Source organism: Fonsecaea erecta (assembly GCF_001651985.1).
Source record: "Fonsecaea erecta strain CBS 125763 chromosome Unknown Scaff6, whole genome shotgun sequence".
Taxonomy (NCBI): Eukaryota; Fungi; Ascomycota; class Eurotiomycetes; order Chaetothyriales; family Herpotrichiellaceae; genus Fonsecaea; species Fonsecaea erecta.
The window spans coordinates 124,662-149,650 of NW_017387249.1; the positions used below are offsets into that span (position 1 = coordinate 124,662).

Consider the following 24,989-nt stretch of genomic DNA (forward strand, 5'->3'; position numbering starts at 1 on the left):
TGGAAATGCCTTCTTTTTCCATTTCCATGTCCACATCTATATCCACAAGCTTGTTCGTCACCGGGCAAACGATCGACTAACTGAGCCGCGTTGAGCAACGTATGTAACACTCCTGACCAGGGAATAATCTTGTTGAAAGATGGGCAAGCAAGCATGAACTTTTGGCCAGCTCCCGGGTGCTTTATGTACATTTCCTTTCTCCTCCTCAAATATATTCGTCTCTCCCGTCATATAAGCCCACAGCTACACACTGAGATTCCTCCTTCTCAGTCGAACCACTAGCCATTCACAACCCCAACCGCTCGCTCGCCATCCTCGCGCCCTCAATGCGGGCGGCAATCTTCTGGAAGGCAACCTCGCGCGCATAGTCCGGGTTGTTCTTGTGCTTGGGCTTGACGTCGATGCTGAAGGGGCTGAAGCCGCAGTCGTCCGTGGCGCCGAGCTGGTCGGTGGGGATGTACTGGGCGGCCTCGACGAGAGCGTCACAGACCTGCTGCGGCGACTCGACCACCGGGTTGAGTGGGTTGATGACGCCGACAAAGGCGACCTGCTTGACACCCTGGGCGTCTTTGCGGATCGTACGCCCGATCTCCTCGTACACCCGCGTCTTGTTCTTCTCCGACGCCAGCTGGATCAGAAAGTAGCCCGCGTTCATCTGGAACAGCGACGGCAGCAGCTCGTGGTAGTCGACGTCGGCCGAGTGCACCGAGTCGCAGTCGCCGCCGGGGCAGGTGTGGATGCCAATGTTCTTGCGTTCTTCGGGCGTGAAGCGGTCTAGAAATCACCAGGCCGAGAGAAGGGGGTCCAGGTCAATATTTCAAACTGATGAGGAAAAGAAAACAGAACACACTCGCCCCGCCTTTCCTCCCCGACCACAACGTCTTGGGATGGTTCACTTACCGAGGACACGGTTGTTCATGTCGATGAACTTCTGCAGCAGGTGGGCGCCCGTCCAGGGATTCCTCGCGTCATTCTTTGCCGCCAGTCTCCCCTCGGTGAAGTCAATCGACACACGCTTCGCCCCGGCCGCGAAACAGCCGCGGATGTCCTTCTCGCACTCGTCCACGACGTCGCGTTCAAAGTCCTCGCGGGAGTATCCCTCGACGGTGCCGTTGAGCGGGTACAGCAGGTACATCATGGACGGCGCGATGACGGCCTGCTTCATCGGGTGCCCGCCGGCCAGCGGCATCGACCGCTTCAGGTTCTCGTAGGCGTAGGTCTTGTACTTGAATGGGCCCCTGACCAGGCGGGGCAATTGCCTGTGGTGCCCATCGTCAAAGATGGCAAAGTACTGGCCGTCCGCGGCGAGGTTGTCCGACAGACCGGTGCCCCCGAGCGTGTCGGTGATGGGATACGTGGCGAACGAACTCGCCCGCTGTTCGCCGTCCGTGATTAACAGTTCACCGGTCCGGGCCAGGTTCTTCAACGAGTCCTCGACAGCTCGGTCTTGGGCCTGGATGAGCTCGTCACGGGAGATCTTGCCGGCGTCGTAGTCGGCAAAGGCCTGTTGGAGGTACACTGGCCGGGGAAGACTGCCGACCAGTTCGGTGGGGATAGGCATATTTTTGTTTGTGGGGCACGATACACCCACTGATCAAAGAGGATATATACCGGAGGCAAGAGGTAAAATGTAGGTTAGTGAGTGGAAGAGCGAGAGCGAGAGGGAGAGAGAATGAGCTCAAAAAAAGGAGTTTCTAAGAATGGATATACCTTTTTTTCTCTGTTTTTTTCACTTCCTTTTTGTTTTCTTTCCCTCTTCGTTCCCCGCCCTTTCTTGACATGCATGACGCCGTCGATCGTCTTTTTCTTGGGTACGTACCGTACCTCTTGGAAGAGTTCTAATTGGAGGATGGAGCAGAGAGTCAGCCCGCGGCGAACAGAACTCGTTATTATTGACGGGAAGTTTGACGAACCCTGCTGGGCCCAGAGGGCCATTGGCGTTCGAAGGATGTATATCTCCGGGTGTGTCAAGTCCCTGTCTATTTGGCATGTAATTAATTACAACGCTGAACTACCTTGAAGTCCTTCTGTAGGTGGATTGTTATTGACACGGCAAGTTCGAATACAGTGTCAGAGAATTAACGAAGTCATATTATACAAGTCCATGAAAGTCCTCTGAAAACATCAGAGGCGGCTTCCTTGGATGCGTATGACAAGTATTGTCTAGCCCCTTGAATACTTCTAGTCAAGGCTGACCTTGACGGTGTTTATGAACTTGTTGACCCAACTCACGTTTCTCTTGATGATCAGCAGCGACAACAGCAATCGGCTATTGCTGTTCACCGCTTCTATAATTTTGTTCTTGCGTGTGCTCAGCAAGAGGTCGAATAACACTTCGTTTACAGCCTCCTTCGACGACCAACCACACCAACTTTGGATCTTCCAAGTTTCTCTGGTCGTCGGAGCTGTCGCTTAGATGGGATCCTTTCTTCGGGATCTTGCTTCCTTTTCTTGAACTCCAGCTTGATGATGGGCAGATCCGGATTCTCCCCTACCAGCCAGAGCAACTCTCGGCCAGCGCGACTGCTCGCACCAACACCAAGATATATATCTCAAAGAATCCTGTCATGATACCAGGAGCTTTCGAATGATGGCCTGTCGTTCGGGATCTCTTCCAGTAGCGATATAATACCTGTGACGTCGTCCTTCAATATCTCGAGACGAGGACCAGAGGCCCGGACCCGGCGTTGGGCTTCCTCGAAAGTAGCACACTCAAGATCTTGTAGGAATTTCCAGAGACAGGCAGTCTTGAAGCTGGAGAAATTTTCTCTCTCCCCCCTGTTGTTGGTGATCCATCTCGAAGGTTTAAGTTCGCAAGTACATAACTCTGGCGACCCGGTATTGTCGACGGCGTAGATCATCCATAGCTCCTGATTGTGGCTCACGAAAATCGCATTTCCTCCTCATAAAGAGCGGTCGTCGATATTAACAAAGGGCTTGTCGAAAGGAACGAGAATCTCCGGGTAACATACCATCTCTATCTTGCCGGATTTTGGAAGATGGACAAGGCTATAAGCCTAGCGGTCGATTTCGCGCAGGGCTATGGTCCCTGCGGTGGGAAGTCCAGTCAACCAGGTGTAGGAGAAGTATATCTGAAAATGCGCTTACGTGCTTTTATCTGTAAATAGAGGAATCACTCTTACATGCAATATGCGTGGCCGGGAACCGACCCGCGCTCGCGCCTCATCGGATACGAGAGACGTCATTTTCTTGACTTTTCCGAAAAGCTGTCTGAGCTCTTCTTTGGTCTTGTGGGTGAATGCGATATCATAGTTGTATAGGTCCGAATCAAGACCGCATTCATCTTCAACTTCATCCGGCTGCAGATCACCAGATGAAGCCATGGTGGCGGCAATAGTCCTTCCACAGAAGTCGGAGCCGGAGCTGGGAGCAGCAGCAGCAGCAGCAGCAGGAGAGATTCTCACAAATAAGTCAAAGAGGGTATTGTTGTAGGGTTCAATCTGGATTTACTGAGCTGTAGATGTATCTCAAGGGGACACGGCGAATTAGCGTTGGGCTAGTGGGCATAGAAATGAATCATACTGGTTACTAAAGCCACTAGAGCCTTGATAACCCTCGACCATACCTAAAGCGCTATCAACCTCTCTGAATTTAATAACCTGGGGTGGTAGTGGAGAACATCTGGTAGAAGCAGATGGATAGATCTACCTGGGTAGAACCGTAGACTCGAACCCTCCTCAACACGTTGAAAAAAGCGGCTGCCTCTCGTTCTTCTGGCCTGGCGGCGCCGCCCTCGTTATGGTTTGGAGGATGTCCTGACCTTCGCCCAGTTGTAGCACGTTAAATTCTGTGTGAATTAAAGGGTCTATTCATTCCAGACACCAAAGAATGTGGGTATCCTAGTGGGACAAATCGAAGTGCATATGGATCACCCTTTGCTTAAGCTAGTCAGTATCACCCGAACTGTCAATACCAGATCTCTCTCTCTATTCAGTGGTGGTGGTGGTGGTGGTGGTGGGACATGTGGGCCGTGGGGATGAAGTACGAATTCACAACACCATGTCCCTACCGGTAACCTTAGCAGAGCAAGAACATGAGAATTGTGAGTCCGACAGATTCAAAGGATTGGACATCTCGGAATAAAGGCCCTGCTCTCAAATGAACTCATTTATTGTACAAAACATAGTAGACTTCTTTTCCACCTGCATTTCCACCCCAAAGCTGAAATCTCAAGCCCTTTTCCTTTTTTTAGTCAGTTGTCAGAGAACCAGCCCACGAATGCCGTCACCGTTAACATGTAATACACCTTCATCCGTATATTCTCGAACCCTAGCAGTAGAGAAGCTGACCATTCAGATGCCCTATTGCGCCGTAGCCCCTTCGCCGCGGATTCTCTTCCCTTGCCCGCCGCCTTCTGCGACCTCGCCGTCTTCACGAGATCTCTTGTTTCCACCACCAGGAGTAAATTGAGCCGCCTGAGGATTCAACGCACCTCGACTTGGGCTGTTGGCACCTCCACCTCCACCTCTGCCTTGCTGTTGGCTCCCACCGGTGTGTACACCCGGGCCACCGCCACGACCGCCTCTGGGTGCTCCACGGCCTCTGGGAATACCGCTTCCTCGACCACGGTTTGATCCACCGCGGGGAATTCCAGATTGGAGTTGCTGCATCAAGGCCGCGCCTGCTTGAGGTTGCTTTGCAGTTTCAGGATGAACGGCCGGAGCGGGCTGAGCAGCCTGAGGAGGTTGAGCGGGCTGGGCAGGTTGAGCCGCCTGAGAGGGACTTGGCTGAGAGGCAGGTGGATTGAATGGATTCGGCTTAGGTTGCTGCGCAGCAGGTTCGGCAACCGCTGCTTGCTCGGGAGCCACACTTTGAGACTGAGGTGGCTCTTCGGCTTTCACAGGGATGTTTGGCTTCACTGTGACTTGTGCAGGTGTAGTAGCAGCTGCTGCAGGAGCAGATGGTTTTGGTGCTGCTGGATTGCTTGCGGCAGTGGGTTTCGCATCTTTGGCGACTTGCCACACCTCTGCAACCGGCTTCTCAGGAGTCTCCTCTGCTGCTTTCTTCACCACCTCTACTTTCGCAGTTGCCAGGGCTGCTCTGTTCTGAGACATGTTAAGTTTGACAGTACCTCGCTTCTCCGCCAACTGCTCGGCATTCTTGACTTGTTCTTCGATTTTCTTCGCCGATTCTTCGTCGAGTTGAAGCTTTTGAGCCTTGAGCTCCTCTTCGTGCTTGCTGGCCATGTCTTGCCTTTCCTGGGCGAGCTTCTCTTCATACTGTCTGATCAAAGCTTCTTTCTCCGTCTCGAACTCGGCCTCCTTTTGTTGGATGATGGCTTCTTTTTCGGACTTAAGCCTCTCTTCCAATTGCTCAGACAGTGCTGTAGAAGTCCCTTCGTTCTGCAAGCTTTGTGTTTCTGCCATTTCTTTGCGGATATTTTCCTTTTCTTTTTCTAGGCCCTTGCTGATGTTGGCCCTGACTATCCGTCGTACAGTTTCGTTCTTGTTCACGAGGAATCTAGCTTTCTCTTCGGGCAGAGACAGCAATACCTCGTCAGGGATCTCGCCATTGACCACGGGAGTAGCGGGACTAGTCGATTCTGTGACGGGCTTCTGTAGCTCGCTTGCAACAGGCACCGACTGAGCCCTAAGTGCCTCCATTTCCTGTTGATGCTGGGCATTGAGCTTCGCGGTCAACTCTTCAAGAGCAGTCACTTTCGCTTGCTGGGCTTGTTGCTTAAACTCAGCCAATCGTTTGTTCAGAATCGCTTCATTGGCAGCCACTCTCGACTTGAACCTCTCTTCCTGCGCAGATTTCAGCTGGTCGAGCTCCTTGGTCTTCTCTGCCAACATCTCCTCCAATTCCTTTATCCTGGCTGCCAGCTCGGCCGTGTCGGCGCCAGCTGTGCCGTTAGTGGTTGAAGAGTCGGCACTTGCTGGATGTTCGCCATTGGTTTGAACCGATGCGGCCGGAGGAGGATGTGCTTCGGTCGCAGCCAGTTGTTCCTTCAGTGAATCAAGCTCCGTATGTAGAGCATCTCGTTCGGCTACAAGTGCATCAAACTCGACTTTTCGCTCGCGTAGAGTATTGTTTTTCTCTTTGATGACCCCCTTAAACTGCGTTTCCAGTCTCGTCTTCAACTCGCCTTTAGCAGAGTCGACTGCGGCCTGTGTGCTCTCGATTTGCGCTTGAAGAGCTGTACGAGCTTCGTCGCGCTCGGCAATGGCATTATCGAGCTCTCCGCGGACAGAGTCACGTTCTTGCTCAAGAGTGGTCATCTTCTCTCTGAGTGCCTCCATCTCCGCTGGGTCGACTCGGTCGTACTTCGAGAGGATGTTCTGGGTGCGTTGTTGCCAGTGGTCTCGGTCTTCTTGACTCAGTTTCAACTCCCCTTCTTTCAATTCCAAAAGGTTCTCCAGCTCGGCAACACGGGCGTGTAAAGACTGTACTTCGCCTTCCAGTTCCTCCACGCGCCGGGTCTTTTCGGCCAAAGCTTGGGTAGCTTGTCTCGCCTCTGCTCGCAGGGTGACACTGCTTTCGCGGAACAGATTCAACTCATTGAGAGTTTCGATGAGCTTGTTGTGGCTGAGGGCGTTGCGTTCCGCATCTGCCTCCGACCGACGTTGCTGATCGAGCCTCAACCGTGTCTCGTCTAATTGTGATTGGGTAAACTCTAGCTGCTGTCGTAGCCTCTTTGCTTCTTGAACTGAGAGTTGATATTGGACATCGACGATGTCCTTCTCCCGACGTAGGTAGGTGATCACCTCTTGCAGCTTGTCGAGCTCCGCAGAAGACTGGGCAGATGCTTCTCCGTTCACGCCTTCCGTAAGAGCTGCGCGATCGCGTTGCAGAGCCGTAATCTGCTGAGTAACACTTTCGAGTTGACTGTGCAACAGGTTGTTCTGCTGGGCGAGCTCTTCGCGGCGCTTCCTTAGATCTGCTAGCTCTCTCTCATACCTCTCTTTCATTTCCTCCCAACTGGCTTGTTTCCTCTCCAGATCTGCCTTGGACGTTTCAGCTTGCGTTCGCAGGTCGACTATCTCTAATTTAAGTTCATTGGCTTCGGCTCTGACTGTGTGCAAGGTCTTCGCTGCTTCGGCATGCCTCAACAGCTCAGTCTCATAGTTTTGTTGAGCTTCCGTAGCAATTTGAGCTTGGATTTTGGACGCCTCCAGGTTGAATTGTGCTTGCTCGGCACTCTTTTCGGCCTCTTCCTTCAGCCGCTCAATCTCAGACTCGAACCCGGCCTTCTGTTCATCGAGTTTCCGACCAAACTCTGCTTGCTCATCCCGCAGCCGTGACAGCTCTTGATTGGTGGTATTGAGTTCAGCGGAAATATCTTCAATTTGTTGCTCGAGATCCTTGATTTTGGCGTCCTTCTCAGCAAGGGCGGCCTCTGTTTCTTCGCGATACTGGTCGTTGGTCTCGCTGAGTTCTTGGAGGCGCTCTTCGCTTGACTGACTGATATTCTTGTAAACCTCCACTTGTTCGTTGGCGCGTTCGAGTTCCGCCGTCTTGAGTTCAAGGTCACGTTTAAGTTCTGAAACTTCCACGGCCAGTTCTTGTTCTTTGCTCAAAGCGGTGTCCTCGGAAGAGCTTGTCTCCATCGTAGGTTCCGCCGGCCTGCTAAGAACTTCCAACCGTTCTTCGGCAGACCTGAGCTCTACCGTGAGCTCATCAACCCTGGCTTGCAAATGGTCCCTAGCCGTCTTCGCTGAGGCAAGCTCCTCTTTCGTGGCGCTCAAGCTTGTGACGAGATCGTCGATTCGCTTTTGAGCTTGTTCATGCTCATATTCTCGGCGTAAAGCAGCCTTCTTACTTTCTTCGATTTCGTCATTGAGCTTTCTCTTGGTCGATTGAAGTTCAGATTCCAATGACTCCACCTGGGATTGTAGTCGGCGTCGCGTTTCAGCATCTGTCTGCTCCCGCTCGTTGATCATAGTTTGGAGGCTTGCATTGAGCTGGTCTAGTCGGCTTCGCTCGCTCCGCAGAGACTCATTGTCGTCGATTAAGCGTCGTTCGACGCTCTTCCACAAATCTTTCTCCGCCTTCAAATTCGCCGAATCCCTGCGCAGGCTATCAAGCAGGTTGCGAGCCTCGACGAGCTCCTCTGCCACTTGCTGCGTCTTCAGTTCGTTTTTGGTCGCATTCTCCATAGCAGCGTATGAACGCTTTTGGATCTCACCGTTTTCGTTCTTGAGGGAGTTGTAGTTGGCTTGCAGCATCTCATATCGTTGATTTGCAGCTGTCAATTGCCCCACAGTCCGACTAATTTCGGTCTGCAACTGCGAGTTTTTCCTGCTCAACTCGGCAACCTGGTTCTTCAACGCGGTGTGATCAGTCGAAGCTTCTTGTCTGTACGAATCAAAATGTTGTTGAAGATCTTTGAGAAGCTTGGCGTAGTCAGAGTCGCCGCCGGCTACAAGTCCTGCTGGTGACTCTCCACTGGGGACTGGTAGCGACCGGGAGAAGTCATTAGGTTGGACTTGACTCGGTAGGTGACCGCGTCTGGTCAGCATGTTCCGGAACATGTCTCTTTCTTTGACAAAACTCTTGGTCTGAGCGACCATCGTCCTCAGCTCATCCTGGTACGAGGCAATTTGTGCACGAGCTTGCTCTAGTTCGCGGCTGAGAGCATAGTTTTGTTGCTCTCGGTCCTTTGCTTCGTTGCTCTCTAGCTCGCTGACTAGGTTTCGGATCGTCTTTAGCTGGTTCTCATTCTGTTGTTGTAGTTCGGTGATGTTCCTGAAAACAATGAGTCGCTGATTAATTAATTGTTGATTTTCGGAGAGGTTTGCAATGTCTTGTGACATTGCAGCTTCGTGCTGTCTCTCCAATTCCTGGAAATCTTCGCGGGTGAAGGTCTCGCCTCGCTCGCGAACATATTGGTCGGCCAGGAGGTACCGAACTTCAGAACCCAAATCTCGAAGTTGTTGAGACAGAACCTCAACCTCCCTCGACTTGCTCTCAAGTTGGCCTTGGCACTTTCTCAACTCTTTCACTGTGGCGTCCCGATCAGCGTTTGTCTTGTCGACAATCGCGGACATTTCGACGACTTCGCTTTGCAGTCGGGCGTGGTCGGCACGCAGCTCTTCAATCTCAGGCTTGTTGTTTTCTAGTTCGTCGACCATGGCGTCAAGACTTTCTTGTAATTGCTCTCTAGCGCGCTTCTCGCTGGCCAATTCTCCTTCGAGCTTCTTGTACTCCGAGAAAAGTTGGGTCATGGTCATTTGAGATTTCCCTCTAGATACGGAAGCCGGAGAGAAGATGCCACTCGGGGTTCCTGGTCGAAGCGGTGTCGTGATGCCTGAACCATTGGTTGTACGCTGAGGGGTACTGTGTCTTGCCCGAGCCAGTTCCAGTTCGCTTGACATCTGCTGTAGAGATTCCTCGAGTTCGGCAACACGCTGCTCAGCACTGACTCGATCATTATGTTCGGTTTCGATCTCAGCGCGCATGGTGCCAATCTCTTCAGCAGCCTCCTCGCGGGCTTCTTCCAGGGCAGCAGAAAGCTCTTGAACGCGCTGTTTAGCTGTTTCAGCAGACGCTGCTTGAAGCTCAGCTAGACGGTTTACGCTCTCGAGTTCCACTCTGAATGCATCCTCCGCAGACATCTTCTCTTCCCGCACCTTCTGCATCTCCTCCAATGTTTCTTCAAACCTAGCCGTTTGCTCCTCGAGGCGTTGCTTGAGAGAAGTCTCGGAACGCCTCAGAGTCTCAGCTTCGGAGATGTATTGCTCATTCAGCCTTGAAAGTTCCGAAATCCTCGCGTTTTTCTCCTTTCGAAAAGTGGTGTGCTCTTCGGCCTTGATCTTCCGCTCTGTCTCGAGCCACTCGTTGTTTTTCTTGAGCATTTCGACTTCTTGCTGAAGGGACTGCTCCCTGAATCGCGCACTTGCAACGGTTGCATTTGCAGACTGTACCGACTGCTCCAGGGTATTGATTTGCTTTCTCAGTTCGGCAGTCTTTTGATGCTGCGTCGCGAGGTCCTGGGATAGACTTTCGTAGGCAGCATTTTTGGATTCCAACAGAGCTAGGGTATCTCGGTTGGAGGCTTCGAGGGACGAAATACGAGATTTCAGAGTATTGACCTCGGAGCTCTCATTTGCTGTGGCGGAACGGAACTGTTCGAGTTCGGTCTCCAACCTTGATCGTGCATTTTCTATGATATACACGTTAGCTACTTCTAAGAAAGACTGTAATGAATTATCTCATACCGGACGTTTGCAACTCAACGCGAAGTTTGCTTGACTCGGCAAGGGCTTTGTCGCGCGAGTTCTGTAGAACTTTTGATTTGGATTCACTTGTCCGTACAACCGTTTCGAGCTCGATCTCGAGTTTGACCTTTTGGGACTTGGTGTGCTCAAACTCTTTCACTTTGGCTTCGATCGCGCGCAGGAAAGCAATAACAAGCTCGGACGTTGGCTGACTGACGAGTGAAGTGACGGAACTCTCAGGGAGGGAGGAAAAGGCCGAGATGGCGCGAACATCCACTTCGGCCGCCATCGTGAAGGGGCGCTGCTGAATTGTGATTATTGTCTTCACCAGCGGAGGAAGGAGAGCGACTGCCGAGTGAAGAATGCGCCCACCACGGAAACGCAACTTCAGGGTCGGGGTGAAATGAAAGATACCTCAGCCCGCCTTACCATGGCGCAAGAAGCTGCCTGCGCGAGCGACGATAGGAAGGAGTGAATGGTGACAGGTGGAATGTTGAAGGCAGGGTGGAATTGGAGATGTTCGAGAATGAATCTCTAAACAGACAGAAGCGGGCGGCGCGGGCAACTGAAAGAACGTGACTTTGGGGCCCTCCCACGACGATCGGTTAGGCTGCAGGCGCCTAGTTATGTAAGCCTAACCTTAACTTGTTTGGCGCTGTCACACCCATCGCGGTATTGACTGGGGCGGCATCACTAGGCCTCGCTTCACCTGCCTCCTCTGCCTTTTAACCCATGCCTCTGCTGGCATCACTCAATCGCCACACCAGAGAACCTCATATGGTTGTTGTCAAGTCTTTTTCACTTCATTCCTCATTCATATGCTCAGTCTCCCCGGACAGACTCTCTTGCTGTCGTCTCACTTCGACATGAGATAGAGTCTCAGCCGCAAGCGGAAGCGGAACCTTTGACTAGGCCTCCCCTTCCATCCTCCCCCCTCACCCACCCACACTCTCGCTTCGCCGCAACCAGAAGGAACTGCGAACAAGGAACACACTCTCGCGCTTTGAATAGATTTTGCAACCGAACATGACATCTTTCTACGCGCCGCCGGTGACAGATCCGGCAGGGACAGACGTCCGCACTAATGCCGTCTACGCTGTGGGACGGCTTCGCGAGAAGTTTCCCGAACGCATCTCTGCCTCCGATCTGATCACCTTCGTTCTCCCCGTCCAGAGACGCGACGACACGACGATCCAGCATTTCCTGGCCGTGCTCAACGCCAACTCCAAAGTCACGTATGACCAGGAGACAGACAGCTTCCTATTCAAACCGGAGCACAACATCACCGATGCTGACTCCCTGCTCAAGTTCCTGCAGCAGCAAGAGACGGCCATGGGGATTCAGGTGTCGAAATTAAAGGACGGCTGGGCCGACGTCGAAGACGCCGTCGACAAACTCGAGGCCGAGCACCGCTTGCTGGTGACGCGCAACAAGAAGGACGCTCACCCGCGCATGGTCTGGCTCGACGACCCCACGCTCCATGCGCCGCTCGACCAAGAATTCAAGGACCTCTGGAACCAGATCCCGTTGCCGAGCGTCGAGGACACAATCAAAGAGCTTCGTAAGATGAACCACAAGTCTACGGGTGAACCGGCGCGGACGGATCTGGCTGTGAAACCTAAGAAGGAGAAGCGGAAAGTCCGCAGAGGACAGAAGATCACGAACGTGCACATGCAGGGTCTGTTTAGGGATTACTCGGAAAAGAAGCCGGAGGTCAAGAAGTAAGGGCGCTGGCCATATGCTTCTTCAAATGCAGGTCTTTTTTCCCTTCTCAAAGTCAAGCCCTTCCAACCCGGCGTCAGGCGTCTCGGGAATGCGGAAGGCAATCGGACACGGAAATGGACTACCCAAAAAAGAGAATCCAAAATTCAAGACAAAATGATACCCCAGATATATCACCCGCCGTTTATCGCTGCTTATAGAGGACAAAACGAAGAGTATTCTTCAGCCATGGAAAATTGTAACCATCCAAGCCACGTGAGCATATATTTCCATCGCACACACGTGTACGTACGTACATACATACATCCCACGCATACATACATCAAAGGTATCATATCCAGCAAGCGCTGTTCCCCCGGAACTCCGTACAAGGAGGTGCATTTGCAATGAGATATACTGCATCGAACACCGTGATTTACAAAAATAAAAGAAAGGCGGCCAAGAATAATACCCAGAATAGGAGGGAAATCGAGAAATCAAGAAATCAAGATACAGATCAATCAACTTTTCGCATCGACGTTGACGTCCACCATGCCCTCCTCTCTGAACCGCGAAAAGCTCCGTCTCCGATCTCCGTTGACGCTTCGTTGGTCCACGCTCAGCGCGCGGGGTCTCGATCCCTCGCCGTCCCGGGTGAGGCTGCGCCCGCGTTCCTGGCCTGTGGGTGCCGCCGCGGTGTTGTAATAGCTCGCCGCCTCGCCTTGTGGTCGGAGTCCTCCCGCGCCGCCGCCGCCGGTGCTCGTAGCTTCCTCGTACCGGGGTGGCGGGGCGGAAAAGCTGGCGACGCTGGCGGGCCGCTGGACCAGGTTCAGGTTGTTGTCGTAGCCGAACCCATCCTGCGTGGAACCGACGCCGCCGTGCGCTCCAGGTTCCCACATCACGATGGCGGGGGCCTCTGCGTTGCCCAGGAGTGACTGGCTCTGGTCGGCCGTGGCGGTGTAACCCGTGTTGGTGCTGGCGCCATATTTTGACGGGTCGGCAGCGGATGGGGTCGTCGACGAGGGTTTGTTGGATGTTGGGGGTTGCAGGTTTATGGCGGGGATTGCAGCTCTCCTCCGGCGACGTTGAATGCGTCTGAAGATGAAGAAGGCAACAATAAGACCGATAATGGCGATGGCAATCACGATACCAAGGATGGCCCACGTCGAGACTCCCTTACCATCGCCTGGACCCCTGTGGTCGCCGAAACCGCCTGGGCCGCCGTCACCACCGAAGCCTTGTCGAGGAAAGAGAGTGGATGAGGTGGGAGCCATCGAGGCGGCTGATCAATCCAGTGAGGGAGTGCTTGGTCTCTGGGCTCGGGTTACCTGGAACAAACTCTTGTGTTGTAGACTGCTGTGGGATGAACTTTTGGCTCTGCTGAATCAAGAATGATACGTAACGCTTTTGGCCGTGTGGGCTGAAGAGCTGGACACCCAAGTCGAGGTTGGCGTGATGTCGTGTGTGTAATGCAATAAGTGCTCAAGGGGAATACAAACAGCCAAGACAATGCAACCAAAGCAAAGACAGGAACTGCTGCAGGCGCAAAGGCAGGGTAATCCAGACTCCTTCTGTGTATGTACGTGTATATGGGTAGGTAGCCAATCGAGAGAAAAGCGAAAGAGAGGGGAACAGAAGGAGAGGGAGTGATGACAGTCGAACAACTGGCTCCTTATTTGGTATTATCGTGGCCAGACAAGCCACAGAAGATGTGTCCGATTTTCCCGCGTCAAGCTCCGCCGAGCTCCAGTAGAAGCCACAAAAAAGGAGCAAAATAAGTCAAAGCAAGAGCGAGGAAGTAGTAATAATGGAAAGAGGAACAAGGTACTCGTACGGCGGGCGAGGAAAAGGTTCCTAGGATCCCAAGCCCAAGCAGATCTCGGGCTCGCGTATGCTCTGGGGCCCAGCATCATGTCCGGCTTAGTGTGAGGCTGAGACTGGGGGCGGAGCGGTTCGGCGATAATAGTGGCTGCTGGACCTCGTCAAGGGCGTTCCTTTGGGGGCCCGAACCGGTTTGCTTGTGCTTTTCTGAAAAGGCCTCCCTGCTGTCTCGGAGAATTAGCCAGGGGTGCTGGCTTCACTGATTGTCTTGTGGCCATGGGGGGCGACGTGGATTGCTGAACACGAGATTGACCCCGGGAGAAGCAGGCACCAAATTTGGCGAAATCCAACACGACACTCCATCCCTCCCGGAGCCTGCGCCTTGCAGAAGGGGATCGGAAGACGCAGTCAGAGTGGTCCTATGCCTGTTGGGGAAGAAGTGAGCGAGATTGAGTCTTGGACAGTTCGGTTCGATGCATAAAGTCACAACTTGTGGCCTGTGTTAGTGTATTGCAGAGAAGCGTTTACTCCGAGAAGCATTTGACGAGGTGCAGATGGATACCGACACCGTTGCTCGAGCACTCCATCCCAAAGCATGGGAAAGTCTGCGTTTGAATTGACATTGCTGGGGTTGTAGGTCTGTGGTGGCTGCGACAACGTAATAAGTGCTTAGGTGAGAAGGGGAAGAGGGCGTCGTTGTTGACGTCATCCACAGTCTGGGCTTGCCATCGAGTGTAGCCTCATCGCTCTAGTTGTCGTTGCAGCAGAACATAATGCGGACTACTATAGTCCAACCATGGAAATTCAGTTCATCAATCAATACATATTCGTTGCAGCTATATGCGTTCTTCCATCGTTGTCTGGCAAATACGCTTGACTTCTCACCCAAACCAGCTGGTTGGTCAGTGGTACCCGTTCACCCCGTTCGTCACATGCCCACTGCCATTCTGCACCATCTTCTCCTTCTGCACATAGTCGACGAGGTCTTCAATGGTACAAACCTTCAGTCCCCACTTCCGGCCAAACTCCAGACATGCATCGCGTCTCATCATGCCGGGTTCGCGCATAGCAGTCTGTCCCGGGACCGGCGCGCCATCGTCGACCATCTCGCAGATGACGCCAACCTGGGCCTTGCCCGCCAGGCGACAGAATTCCACCGCTGCTTCGGTGTGGCCCGTTCTCTCCAACACCCCTCCATCCCTGGCGCGGAGCGGGAAGACGTGGCCGGGTCGGCGGAAGCTGTCGACGGTGGCTTTCTTGCTGGCGAGAGTGCGACAGGTCAGAGCACGGTCATGGGCTGAGATGCCAGTGCTGACGCTCTCGTGATTCGCGTCGATCGAGATGGTGTACGCGGTGCGATTGGGATCTTCATTGTCCACGACCATCTGCGGTAGTGCCAATCTAGCGGCGAGTTGAGAGGTGAGGGGCGCACAGATGAGGCCACTGGTGTAGCGGACCATGAACGCCATCTTCTCGGTGGTGACATCCTCGGCGGCGATGATTAGGTCGCCTTCATTCTCACGATCTTGAGAGTCGAGCACCACAATGAACTCGCCATTGCGGAAGGCTTCGATGGTGGATTCGATAGAATCGAACCCTTTGGGCAGATTGCTTGGGGGCTGCATAGTTGATGGAACTTGGTCGAGGGCGACCGATGACTGGAGGAGTATTGTGGTGGTGAGCTTATGTCTTGTAAGCGGTTCGTATCCTTCCCGGGGTGTCTATCCAGGCAAAGATTCGTGTCTTGACACGTCCTCCGACTGTTCCGGAGCGATCAACAGCCAGCAAAATGTACTCGGGACTGCAGTAAGTACCGCAAGCGATTAAAACCAGACCTCGTTGTAAATCAGTTGTACTTCTCCTCCAGACTCCTCGCAGCCTCTTTAAAACGCTTGACCTCCGAGCCGCCGAACTTTTTCTTTTTTGCGTTCTCCAGCAACCAGAAACAGGCTTGTAGACCGAAAACCCCGCAATGAATAGTTTTCCGAGACGAATCAAACTCCGTGCACTTGTGATCGGATTGGCAGGCCGACGTCCTGTAGATAGTTAGAATAAAAGCACAGGGTATCCTTCTGGAAAGGTTGAGGTTTGTTCACGGGGGCGGCATCGAGGAGGAAGATATCAGATCGAGAAAGAGAGGGAGGGGGGGAGGCGAGTGGGAAGTCTCGGAATGATATAGTGAGTCGAGGTCGAGGCCTTCGGGCTCACGGGTCATGCAAAACCCATGGCGGACTGCTATACCGCGGTTCATTTGTCATGTGCGCTTAAAAATTGGTCAGAAATGAACAAGCGTTGCTCACAAGCAGCACGAAGAAAACTCCTTGTCCCTCGGCCGGAAACACTCGGGCGAGATGCGCCTGGTGGAAAAGCCAAAAGCCAAACGTGAAAAGTGAGAAAAAGCAACAGCAACACCGGCACCAGCCACTGACCGCATTTCTCACACGATTCACCAGTGTCTAATCCAGATTAACGCTACGGGAGACCCGTTTCCCCCATCTATTTGAATGTTCTGCCAAAAGTCGTACAATCATAGCCTCGTCTTGTATCAGACCGGCATGGGTGGCCATGCGTCTCTCATGCTTGTTGATACGCCCATTCCATCACTCCCCGTGCAACACCAAATCAGTCGGCGAAGATGTCGACTTTCCGGCCTCGTGGACCTCTAGATGGTGTCTCGACCTCGGCAATATCCACGTCAACCGGATTCCGTCCATGAGAGAACAAGCGTCCATCTCTCACTCGCTGCCAGACCTGTGCCATGAACTTGGACTCCCTCGATTCCGCCGCCAGGGCACTGGCCTTCTTTGATCTCACCACTCTTGTGGTGCCCTCTTGCGACGGGGACTCTCTCTGTAAGTCTTGGACAGGAGGACTGCTGGGCAAGGTTTGGCTTTCCACATCCTCCTCCTCCTCCTCCTCATCATCATCATCATCTATAATCACCACTGTCTTTAGCTTACTTCCCGGGTGGACAACTGGCGTAATGGGCGAGAAAGCAGGTCGCTTCGGTGTACCGCGCGGAAGATGTCGCGGTGTGAAGGGAGAAATTGGAGGGCGGCTTGGCGTCTCTCGTTTGGCGGGATTTGATACGCCAGCCTCATCCTCCGTACGGATCGGACTTGTGAAAGGCGAAATCGGTGGCCTTTTCGCTTGTGCCAGTGGGGATAGTATTCCTCGCCCCGGATAGTCGGCGGGAAGCTTGGTCATCTTCAAAATGAGCCTGTTCTTCTGAGAGCTGCTGTCTGAGCTTTGTCGGGCTTTTGCAGGACGAGGGATTTCCACGGTCATCTTGGCCTTCTTCTGGGGTCTGTTCTCCTTGCCTGTACATTCTTCCATTTTCTTCCGTTTTCTCTTGGGCTGCTGCGGCTTTGTCACTGTGAGATCAATCTCGCCTTGACGGAGCCAAAGGTCATGCCGGCGTCCCTTCAGGTCGTTTACCCAGTCATCGCAGTCCATGGCGACAAAATCATCGATGATGCCGTCCCATACACTCTCTGAGGGACGGGTACGATTCACAAAGACAACCCGTCCCTTGCCATTCTTGTGTGAATGGACAGCTTTGGCAAACTCTCGGACAATTTTTTGAAGCCCGAACACTTTCAGCGACGTTCCCATAATGACCAGGACGTCTGGCTGACAGCTGGCGTCGAAGGGGATCAGTGGTGTCAGCAACGTATTGGAAGGGTGGTCTTCTCCATAGAGGACGATGTTCGGCCGCAGCGCACCGACCGCCAGACCTCGTTTCCCGCTCGCTTGTCGCTCGTCGCTCTTGTCTCTGCAATTGGGGCAGTCCGCCGCAGCTCCGTCCAGATAGACTTCCGTCTGCTCATCAGTCCAGGGATATTGGGTCGAGCACATGGTGCAGCGCAGCTTCTCCAAGTCCCCATGGAGCTGCACGACTTCGCATCCGCCGTCAAAGTCGGTGCCCGCTGTATGCGTTGGGCGCGGCGCCTCGAAGTGCTTCTTCATGAACCTGCGCTTGTTTCCTTTGCCCCGTGCCAGATCCGTCACCAGTCCTTCTCTTATCTCGAGACCGTCGATGTTCTGAGTATAGCACCTCATCAATCGACCTCCGTCGCGTAACACCCTGACGAATTTGTGGACCGAGCTCGTAGACCGCACCTCGTCGCGGATTTTCTGCCGAAGAGACGCGATAAACTGGTAAAAGATGGTGGTAGATTCGGCATGGTGAAATACTCGGGAGTCAAACAAGTCCTGGCCTCGTAGTCGCGACGACGGACTCGACGATACCCTTCGGTTTCGCGTTTGGGTTGATGAAGTCTCCTCGTCGGCAGTGAGGTCTATAAACCTCGCATGCGTGGGTGTCGAAGGCTCTGACGGTGGCGGTGTCGGGAGCATGGTCTGCCCGGGAATCATGTTGTAGAGTCCGTCTTTGGAGCGGAAGTCCTTTGCACAAGTTAATACAGCTCCTGACACGAGGAACAATGACACGCACGGGAATCCCACAGCTGGTACTGATGCCCGCGCCGGTTATAAGCAAGATCTTGTGCGAGCCCGCCAGACAGTCTGCGATCTCTTGCAGTGCTCGCTCGTCCTCACGCGTCACTTCTCGAAGGCCCATGTTTATGAGTGGTCGGTCGTTGATATCGTTCGTGACTGGTGATCCCTCTCGCCGGGATTTAAATCGAGGAAGCAGAGAGGTAGGATGGGAACATGGGAAGAGCAAAGCATAGGCTAGAGAACAGTCTTCAAGACCAGTTGCGAGAAATGGAGCTCAGATCACGAAACTACCGTCTGGCCCAATCTCCCGTGCACTTCGCGTCACCGCCCGACGCGTTAGTTGCGTGCTTTGGGCGAGAATAACGCGTGTTGGCTGGGGAAAAGAAGGGCTCAAATTCTCGCAGAAGTCTTCCTTCATCGGTATGAACCGCAATGGATGTTAAAGAACAGATATTGAGAACGAAGGGAAGTCAGTTGGGTGTTCAATGGGGGAGCAATGGGAGCTCCAAGTTGTTTACACATGGACTCGGTAGTAGACGCCGAGTACAGACCGGAAGCTCGACGATCGGCGCTAAAAGATTAAGCTTGGTTTCAATTCCCCGGCCGCCGATATCATCTTCTGCCTCGGCCAAACATGGATCCTTTAATTATGCCTCCCACAATAATACATCTCCCTCCCTCTGACATACCGAGGACGACTCTCCAGATCTGGATTGCTGCGTGAGAAAAAGATGATAGGGCCTTCCTTTCAACCACCGTCGCTTTCAGGCTCCAGTTTTCGCCTTTTTGGTGCAGGATCAGCGAGCGATGGGCTTCCGAGAAGCAGCATTCTCTCATGTCGCTCCCACTCAGCCTCGTATTTGACAGCCCATCCCAAACAATCCTCAACAGACTTTCTCACCACCCGCGGTCTGACACCCAGCTCTTCGATGGCTTCCTCCTGAACATCCTTCTCCTCTTGGGTATCTTGAGGACCGAGCAGGGACAACAGCCGTGATTCTTCCCGCCTCCGTGACTCTCGATCCATCCTCTCCAGGTACTGGTGTTGCTCTTCTTCAAGATATTGTATTCGCTTCTCCCTTGACACTCGCGAAAGTGGAGGCTCTTCGGACGAGGAGCCATGATGTTCCCCGCTTGGATCCTCTGCTTCTGTCCCCTCGCTGTCCGCATCTGAATAACCAGTGTCAACGGAAGATTGCTCGTCAATATCGGAACAAACAGGTTCATCATTGTTGTTCGCAAGATCCTCTGTGGCGGAAGTCTCATCCAGAGGCGATTGGCTCCTCGTTGATCTTGTTGACATTCTCGAACTTGACCTAGTTCTGAGGCGACTTGACAAGATTTTCTCCACTTTCTCGTACGACATGACAGCCTTCCCGTCCACTCCTTTTCGGTGTGCGTCATCCACCACTCTCAAGCCATTTCTTTTTGCCAGCCCAATCCAGAATGGGTCAGAGCTCTTTTTGACGCCCAACACATCTAGAGCCGCGAGCACGTCATCAGATCTGATTAGTCCTCCGGGTTGGTAGTCTCTCGACGTGGCAGCACGAAGCCGAGACTTGGCAATGAAGAGGGTTGATTGTATCAACCGACGTGCGAAGTTGACGATCAGGTCGTAGAAAAGAGTTACGCAACCCAATGTCAGCGCTGGATGTTGACCCTCCTCTGCTATTGTCTGCCACGACTCCGGGCTGTCAGCGTCTCGATTCATGAAGAACCGCTCGCTCAGCTCGAGAAATGTCGAGAGATGGAAAGCCTGGACTGCTCTTTCAGAAATCGGGGCGAGTACGTCGCCAGACTCTTGGTCACGGGTGTTGCCAGATGCTTCCAACTCGTCGCCTCTCTGATCCAGCTCAGCTGCCACGTTATGATCGATGAACCATATATTATTTCCATTTTGCCCAATCGTAGCGTCGTACTGTTCTTGAAATGCTGATAGGGCAGCAGCAGCGGTGTCAAGAACAAGTTCACATTCAGGCCCGATCTCGATAGCAGCGCGAATGTCGGCGTGGGATATGTTCTTCGGTTGTGCCTCGAAACGTTGACGGTCGGTCTCCTGTTCTCGCAGGTTGTCCAGGTACGCTTTGATCTCTACCTCGGACTTTGTGCCCACCAACATCGACAAAGACTTCAATTCGTGTCGGCCCTTGCGGCACAGCGCATCATACAGCCGTGCTTTTTCGTCAGATAGCCAAAGAACAGCGCCCAGCTGAGTTGGACGCAAGTTGTCAGCGAGCCTGTCGTGATCCTCTGTCTCAAACGTCTCTTTGAATATTTCGAGATACTGGTCCCGGTAGTGTTTGCGGAGACGATCCCATTTTCGATAGTGGAACACATTCGCCTCAAGGGCGTCTTTTTTGACTTCGAATGGTACGGCATGTGCATTTTCAGAGTCATGGATATCCACGTCACTGGCTTCTGGTGAGGCCTTGTGGACGTCTACGATGGCACTCGCATCGCCAGGTTCATCCAGGCTGTCGTCGAGATCCATGTTTGACTCGCTCCTTCCAGGCCATATGGCGTGACACCGACCGTATCCGAAACTGAGACCTGCCAGTTGACATGTTAGTCCAAAGGAAGTGATGCCTGTAACATCTCTGCGATGATCCAGATGTGGATGGAAAAGTTCGGCATGGATTTGTTCATGCAATCTCAGTTTAGAGAGAAATTTCACTAAATCACTAGCGCATGTTATTATTGGCTCTATGTCTCACCAGAGATGCCACTATAGAATAGTAAATTAATCCTTCCCAACTTACCAACTCTTCAACTCTTCAACCGCTGTTTGAATGGGAGGTACAGTATCACCGTTGAAGTTATACTAGTAGATATAATGCTCAGTCCATGTTGGACAGATTCTGCTATGGATGCCATCACAATGCAAGGCAGACATTTCACAACCTTACCAAAACCAAGTGCATCCGCGGGGTCACCCTGTTCTGGTAATGAGTTTACCGTCTTCCTCTACTCACCTTCAGCGATCGCCTTCTCTTTGCTCGATGTAAGCCGAGAGCTTGCCGCTTGGGCATATCCGGAGCCTTTCGCTGAGCCGTGGAGACTCGAACGAGAATATATATTGATCACCCTCATCCGCTATACCTTAGGGTCGTGACCATTCACTGCTGCACCTGTCGCGAAATTCTTAGAAGTGTGCCCGTCCCAAATAAAGCCTTCGATTTCTTCTCCTTTATCCCCGTCTTCCAATGGTATTTGTCCTGCTCGAGCCTTTAACGGCCCATGCCTTCAATCACGAGACACAAGATCACCCAGGACGACACGTCGGACCTCAGCACGACGCTCAAATCCTGCGACACGATCACACGCATGCATTCGAGTGAGGCAACTGTGAACTTCGTCGTTGAACGTCTTGACTGCTAGCGAAAGCGCTTGGATCATCAAATTCGGATGCTGGACGGAATGTTTAGCCAAGTCTCCAAAAATAGGCTGATGGAGTATAGAATCAGCTGAACCTACCGGCTGAGCAGCGAGATCTCGAATGTGAGCTTTGAAGACAGTCCTCCCCTGGAATCCTGGACTCGAAAGTTCCTGGCTATTGGCAGCCAGAAACGATATTCGGTTGGCACTGGTACGCCGGTTCTCCTCACGATGGGCAGCGGATGCTTGGAGCGCCACTAGCAGCTGTCGTCTTGCCAGTGTTGAAGACTGCTGCTATTTTGGATCAGTCTCCAATTCGGGAACAACTTCACAAAGACGCAGAAGGGCGAGATCGCCATCGTTCGAGCAAAACACACGCTCCGTCGCAAAATCAGCCCACAGCGCTGAAAGCTCAACGACGTGTTTATGTCGAATCTGCCGAAGGCTGATCTCCATGCGCCAACGAGGGTGCAGACGGAAGCATATTACCGTTCTGATCTCCTCGCCCTCGGCGTCCTCCTCAACGTTCTGGGCTGTCACAGTCAGGAGAGCCAGCGACTTCCACAGCATGACGACGATAGAGACGGAATCCTGGATAGCGCACAGCACCACTGTTTCCTCGATATTCTAGCGTCAAAGCATTGTGACATCTGTCCTCTCCTTTGTGCTGTTTGCCTCGCGAGAGCATAAACTTCTCGCTCATTTCGGGCCATCCCCTAGGTGGCGTGGATGATGTGTCCTAGCGCTGCGGGTGTCATTGGAGCTTCATCGAACACGTTAGCCCCATAGAGGTTATGCATATTTGAGCTAACCTGTCCACGAGAATGGACGATCGCCACCCAACTGACAATGTTTTTTAAGCGATGCAACGATAGCGATCAATTTCAAAACCCATACCTCACCTTGGGGAGGTAAAGCTGAGCCCGGGTTGTCTTTCCGTTTACCCCCACTCATGCCTAGTTGTAATTTCGAGCGATGAGGCTGGAGGAAAAGTAAGCGTGCCTAAGCACAAAGCGACCGAAGACGTCTAATGCCTTCGGATTGAGCGTAAGCGACGTCCTTCACGCTGTTGGTATCTGCGAGAGTGGGAAGTAGAAGACAGCCGAACAGGGGGAGAAGAGGTGTGGCGCAGACGAGGCTGTCTCCCACACACCTGGAGCCGTCTGTCAGCAATTCTTGATCCAGGACTGAGCCTCGCCAACTTGGTCAAACCCCCAAAGTTGCTGTTGTTAGAGGACCTCAAGTATGCATGGGGGAGGCAGTCCCTCATGGGCATCCCTCAGATGTCGACGCAGAGGCTAAATTGCTGTGTGCACGTCTGTTCCACGGTGGTTTGTCTTGTCGGGTCCGATCCCTGGGCAGGTATAGTGATGAGACGTTTGACAAGAGTCGGGTTTATTCAACGCTCGTTCCGTTCTGACTTGTCAAATCCAGAAATGCGTAGGGCTATTCAAGCACAATTGGGCTCGTGCCGACTGGATTTCATGTTTGCCGACCGACTGGCAGGACACTCTCGGCCACGCTGAAGAGACTGAAGTGGATAGCAGCGGCTTCCATTGAACTCCAAGATCAATCAACCCCTGCCTATGCTTCGCACCCTCGGTCATAGCGGTGGAGGAAGGCGTGGCCATAATGTGAAGTAGAAATGCGCTATACTTTAATGTCCATATGCTCGGACTCTGAGTGTTGTATTTCTACCTCCCAAGAGGCGGACACACCTATATAGCGCAGTCGAAACCACAGGCTCAAGCAAATCTGCATAGGATCAGGCCCGACAGTTTTTCTTGTAATCTGTTTCGGATCAGGCGTCTGCCATTTAGTCTGTCCGATGCAGATCCATTTGTACTCGAGATCGCTGAGGTGACAAGGCTGAGGAAAGGTTTTCTACAGTATCTGAAACGACTTGCACTCGGACTCGGAGCTCTACACTTCCGGACGCACCCAGTCAATGGCTCTGCAATACGAGTTGCGGTTAGCGGCCCAGTATGACGCCCCAAGTGGTGAGTGGTGGAGATGGACTGCCACTACCGTCAGAATAATACTCCACCTCCAACATGTCGTTGATCGACTACCAAGACATCGTACGAGGTACAGACAGTCTGTTCGGACTTAGAAAGACACATGCCCGTGATGGACTGCTATTGAGACCAAGACGAGCCTTCTAAATCCGAGCCCTGCATATTCAGTGCGCCCCTGCTGCTCACGAACGGCACCAGAGATGATGTATAAATGAGGCGAGGTCCAGAGCGAACATCCAGTCTTGTAGTCCCTTTCCATCAACCCTCTAGATCTCCTCTCCATTGAAAGACCCCTTGGCCAGAACACTCTGATTCGATCTCAAAGTTCAACAACAATGCTCGTCTTTCTTACAGGCGCGCCTGGCTTTATAGGTCGTGTGACCATCGAAGAACTCCTTAACCACGGCCATGAAGTGCTGGGACTCGCCCGAAGCGATGCCTCGGCGGAAACAATCTCCAAACTCGGCGCACAGGTTCACCGGGGCGACCTGGAAGATCTGGAGAGCCTGAAGAGTGGTGCGAAGAAAGCTGACGGCGTCATTCACCTTGCATTTGTCAGAAGCTGCCTCAGCACATGCTTAGCACTGGCTAACCGCAAGCTGTAGATTCACGACTTTAGCGACTATGCGAAAGCCGCAGCGGTCGACCAGGCGGCAATTGAGGCTATGGCTTCCACCATGGCCGGCACGGGAAAGCCACTGGTCATCGCTTCGGGCACAATGCTCGTTCGGAAAGGAAAACTTGCTACTGAAGACGATGAGCCCGAGCGTGGGACCCCGTTTCAAGTGAGACAGGACTCCGCCGATCTTGTTGTGAAGTTGTCAAAGGAAAAGGGAATTCGAGGGTCGATCGTCCGTCTCCCACCCACAGTCCACGGCAAAGGTGATAAAGGTCTCATTCCCCGCTTCATCGATGCCGCGCGACAGCATAATGCCGTCAGCATTGTCGGTGATGGATCTAATCGCTGGTGCGCTGTTCATCGCCTGGACGCGGCTGTTCTCTTCCGCTTGGCGCTAGAGAAGGGAGCATCAGGTGCATATTACCACGCCGTCGCCGAGCAAGGCGTCCCCATGAAGGATATCGCGCGTGTCGTTGGCAAGAAGCTGCAGGTTCCAGTGGAAAACAAGCCCGCCGATGAGGTCATGAAGACACTCGGGTTTCTGGCTTTGGTGTTCGCAGCCGACAATCCTACATCAAGCGAGAAGACGCAGAGAGAGCTGGGATGGGATCCCAGGGCCTCTGGACAGCCTGATTTGCTGGCGGACATGGAGGCGCATTACTTTTTGAGATCACATGTATAACATCAGCCTAGATAGGGAGAGAGATCACAAATTACTTCAGTCTTGAAATGTCACTCCCATGACTGTCTTAAGCCATCTAGCTGGCTTTCCTTGAACATATGCTTTTGATTTTGAAGAATGCATGCTCACCG

The 24,989-nt window shown here is 52.9% G+C and overlaps 10 protein-coding genes across 10 annotated transcripts; 2 read left to right on the top strand and 8 right to left on the bottom strand.

Moving 5' to 3' along the window:
• Window positions 1–286: 286 nt before the first annotated feature.
• Window positions 287–1,561, bottom strand: AYL99_07080 (hypothetical protein; the record flags this gene model as incomplete). The annotated part of the gene is made up of 2 exons (XM_018838589.1): window positions 287–774; window positions 901–1,561. 2 exons carry the CDS (start codon window positions 1,559–1,561, stop codon window positions 287–289), a joined length of 1,149 nt encoding a protein of 382 aa, XP_018691357.1.
• Window positions 1,562–3,017: 1,456 nt separating this feature from the next.
• Window positions 3,018–3,344, bottom strand: AYL99_07081 (hypothetical protein; the record flags this gene model as incomplete). The annotated part of the gene is made up of 2 exons (XM_018838590.1): window positions 3,018–3,092; window positions 3,144–3,344. 2 exons carry the CDS (start codon window positions 3,342–3,344, stop codon window positions 3,018–3,020), a joined length of 276 nt encoding a protein of 91 aa, XP_018691358.1.
• A 978-nt stretch (window positions 3,345–4,322) lies between these two features.
• On the bottom strand, window positions 4,323–10,470 carry AYL99_07082 (hypothetical protein; the record flags this gene model as incomplete). The annotated part of the gene is made up of 2 exons (XM_018838591.1): window positions 4,323–10,126; window positions 10,182–10,470. The coding sequence occupies 2 exons, from the start codon at window positions 10,468–10,470 to the stop codon at window positions 4,323–4,325; spliced, it is 6,093 nt and encodes a 2,030-aa protein (XP_018691359.1).
• Window positions 10,471–11,207: 737 nt separating this feature from the next.
• On the top strand, window positions 11,208–11,906 carry AYL99_07083 (hypothetical protein; the record flags this gene model as incomplete). Its single annotated transcript, XM_018838592.1, has 1 exon — window positions 11,208–11,906. The coding sequence occupies one exon, from the start codon at window positions 11,208–11,210 to the stop codon at window positions 11,904–11,906; it is 699 nt and encodes a 232-aa protein (XP_018691360.1).
• Window positions 11,907–12,403: 497 nt separating this feature from the next.
• On the bottom strand, window positions 12,404–13,156 carry AYL99_07084 (hypothetical protein; the record flags this gene model as incomplete). Its single annotated transcript, XM_018838593.1, has 1 exon — window positions 12,404–13,156. The coding sequence occupies one exon, from the start codon at window positions 13,154–13,156 to the stop codon at window positions 12,404–12,406; it is 753 nt and encodes a 250-aa protein (XP_018691361.1).
• Window positions 13,157–14,605: 1,449 nt separating this feature from the next.
• On the bottom strand, window positions 14,606–15,328 carry AYL99_07085 (3,4-dihydroxy-2-butanone-4-phosphate synthase; the record flags this gene model as incomplete). Its single annotated transcript, XM_018838594.1, has 1 exon — window positions 14,606–15,328. The coding sequence occupies one exon, from the start codon at window positions 15,326–15,328 to the stop codon at window positions 14,606–14,608; it is 723 nt and encodes a 240-aa protein (XP_018691362.1).
• A 997-nt stretch (window positions 15,329–16,325) lies between these two features.
• AYL99_07086 (hypothetical protein) lies at window positions 16,326–18,285 on the bottom strand (the record flags this gene model as incomplete). The annotated part of the gene is made up of 2 exons (XM_018838595.1): window positions 16,326–18,110; window positions 18,160–18,285. The coding sequence occupies 2 exons, from the start codon at window positions 18,283–18,285 to the stop codon at window positions 16,326–16,328; spliced, it is 1,911 nt and encodes a 636-aa protein (XP_018691363.1).
• A 627-nt stretch (window positions 18,286–18,912) lies between these two features.
• Window positions 18,913–20,655, bottom strand: AYL99_07087 (hypothetical protein; the record flags this gene model as incomplete). The annotated part of the gene is made up of 1 exon (XM_018838596.1): window positions 18,913–20,655. The coding sequence occupies one exon, from the start codon at window positions 20,653–20,655 to the stop codon at window positions 18,913–18,915; it is 1,743 nt and encodes a 580-aa protein (XP_018691364.1).
• A 752-nt stretch (window positions 20,656–21,407) lies between these two features.
• Window positions 21,408–22,109, bottom strand: AYL99_07088 (hypothetical protein; the record flags this gene model as incomplete). The annotated part of the gene is made up of 3 exons (XM_018838597.1): window positions 21,408–21,572; window positions 21,639–21,833; window positions 22,029–22,109. The coding sequence occupies 3 exons, from the start codon at window positions 22,107–22,109 to the stop codon at window positions 21,408–21,410; spliced, it is 441 nt and encodes a 146-aa protein (XP_018691365.1).
• A 1,783-nt stretch (window positions 22,110–23,892) lies between these two features.
• AYL99_07089 (hypothetical protein) lies at window positions 23,893–24,858 on the top strand (the record flags this gene model as incomplete). Its single annotated transcript, XM_018838598.1, has 2 exons — window positions 23,893–24,111; window positions 24,163–24,858. The coding sequence occupies 2 exons, from the start codon at window positions 23,893–23,895 to the stop codon at window positions 24,856–24,858; spliced, it is 915 nt and encodes a 304-aa protein (XP_018691366.1).
• Between the last annotated feature and the right edge of the window lie 131 nt (window positions 24,859–24,989).